Source organism: Octopus bimaculoides, chromosome 18 (assembly GCF_001194135.2).
Source record: "Octopus bimaculoides isolate UCB-OBI-ISO-001 chromosome 18, ASM119413v2, whole genome shotgun sequence".
Classification (NCBI taxonomy): domain Eukaryota; kingdom Metazoa; phylum Mollusca; class Cephalopoda; order Octopoda; family Octopodidae; genus Octopus; species Octopus bimaculoides.
The window spans coordinates 8,913,775-8,916,111 of record NC_068998.1 but is presented as its reverse complement, the minus strand read 5'-3'; the positions used below and the strand labels follow the sequence as shown (position 1 = coordinate 8,916,111).

Sequence of the window (2,337 nt, the reverse complement as noted above, 5' to 3'; positions counted from 1 at the left end):
ATATACAAATAAACATACACACAAATAAACATACACATGTGGAGACACAGACAAACGCAGATGTATACACAAACGCAAATGTATACATACACAAATACATAGAAACGCAAGTGTAGACACACACACAAATGTGGACACGGACACACATTTATACAGACACACTAATGTTATTGCATGTCAAATAAAAAGATTGACAATAGGCCTATTCTCTCTTCATGCACACACAAAATACAATAACACATAATAGCTCAGTAATTAAACATCTCCTTTAAAAACACTAATTAATTACATATGTACATATAAGCAAAGTTAGGACAAACATAAAGAGATATATATCTGTTGTGGAGATTATTTGCGATCTCTTTTCCTTTGTATATATATATATATTCCCTTCTTCTCCTCGTAAATGCTTGTAGCAATTAATATATTCGTAATTTCAAACGATCAATTAATTAATTTACCTACCTCTTTAACTTTTTCTCGTCGAACTTTGTACACGGGGTCATCCGGCTCACCTCCTCGTACCCCGTAACCACCTTCATGTTCAAAAACAACGTTTTCCTTTAAACGTTTATCCTGCTCGATTTTAGCTTTTTTAATCTTCTCCTGAAGTTTATTTTTGTCCAAATTGATTAATTTCTTATATTCGGCTGCTGTGTCTTTACTAATATTTAACCTCTCCTCGAGTTTTACTTTCACACCTGCACTGAGTCCATCGTTCTTTAGTTGTTGCTGCTGTTGTTGGTTTCCCGTGTGTGACGAGTTGCCCTGAGTTAAATCACCTTTATTATTGTTATTACTATTAATTTGATGCAACGAATTCTGCCGTGAATGACCGTGTTTATGTCCATTGCCATGCGTTCCTCCGAACGGTTCGGGTAAAAACATTTGCTGAGCTCCTCTGGCTAATGTATCTACATTGACTCGATCGCGTAATTCGGGCAGAAAGAAGAAACCACCAAAACAGACGGTAACAAAAATAGCAAATACTAACAGAACGATGTATTTCTCGCGGAATCGAAGAATCCGCCTCGTATTTGGTATAGGAACTCCGTTGATGTAGCGTTGGTAGGTCGGTAGAATACCCGAAGCTGCCATCTTGTGTGTCCACGCTACAACATCGCTGAATGAAAACATGCTTTAGCGTATTGAAGAGCGTCGTGAATCAAAGGGAGACCATCCACTTAAACACTGTAAAGGAAAAGACAAATCGATCAATGAGAGTGAGTGAGAGAGAGTAAGCGATATATAGAAACGGACAAAGAGGGGGGGTTAAGTGAACAGGTATATGTGTGTGTATGTTGTATATATTTGTACATATATATATGTGAATGTGTATGTATATTGTATATATTTATATATATATATATGAATGTGTGTGTATATTGTATATATTTATATATATATAAATATATATATATATATATATGAATGTGTGTATTTTGTATATATTTATATATATATGAATGTGTGTGTATATTGTATATATTTATATATATATGAATGTGTGTATATTGTATATATTTATATATACATAAATATATATTTTATATATATATATATATATATATATATATATATGAATGTGTGTATTTTGTATATATTTATATATATGAATGTGTGTGTGTATATTGTATACATTTATATATATAAATATATATGAATGTGTGTGTATATTGTATATGTTTATATATATATATATATAAATAAATGTGTGTGTGTGTATATATATATATATATATATATATATACATATGAATGTGTGTATATTGTATATATTTATATATATATGAATGTGTGTATATTATATATATTTATATATATATGAATGTGTATGTGTGTGAGAATTTGTTTACCTGAGCAGTAGTCGGCTTAAAAGGTAGCTTGACTTTGCTTTGCATTGCTTAGGTTTTCGCTTTATTACAATATCTGCTTTTAATCAGATCTATTTTCTACTTAATCGGAACGCGTGCTTGCGTATTTATTGCATGAATTTTTATATATATACTGTTTATTTTTCAATTGACTGTTATTGATATTCGCTTCAGTCTTGAAAGAGAGAAAAAAAAAATATTTGGAGTGTCTTAATATATATATATGTATGTGTATGTATTTCTATTTATGTGAATATGTGTGCAGGGGTGTATTTGCATTTATGTGAATCTGTGTGTGTGTATGTCTGTGTGTATGGCTATGTGTATGTATATATTTTTGATGTATTATATCAATACAATGATTTATATGTACCTCACATGTGTATGTATGTAGGTGCGCATACATGCAAATCAATATTTGAATGTGAATTTCTTTAAAATATGAACATATGTAAAATAGTTA

At 30.4% G+C, this 2,337-nt stretch overlaps 1 protein-coding gene across 6 annotated transcripts in view; it reads right to left on the bottom strand.

Annotated features, from left to right (window-relative positions):
- Positions 1-2,337, bottom strand: part of LOC106879942 (mannosyl-oligosaccharide 1,2-alpha-mannosidase IB) — a 216,977-nt gene that overhangs the window by 199,610 nt on the left and 15,030 nt on the right. For all 6 annotated transcript variants that reach the window (XR_008265975.1, XM_052974401.1, XM_052974399.1 and 3 more), the window contains exon 2: positions 466-1,191. Coding sequence is in view for 5 of the 6 variants with exons in the window: in XM_052974401.1 (XP_052830361.1) it covers positions 466-1,137 (672 nt within the window). In the remaining variant the exon portion in view is untranslated. The remainder of the gene's footprint in view (positions 1-465; positions 1,192-2,337) is intronic.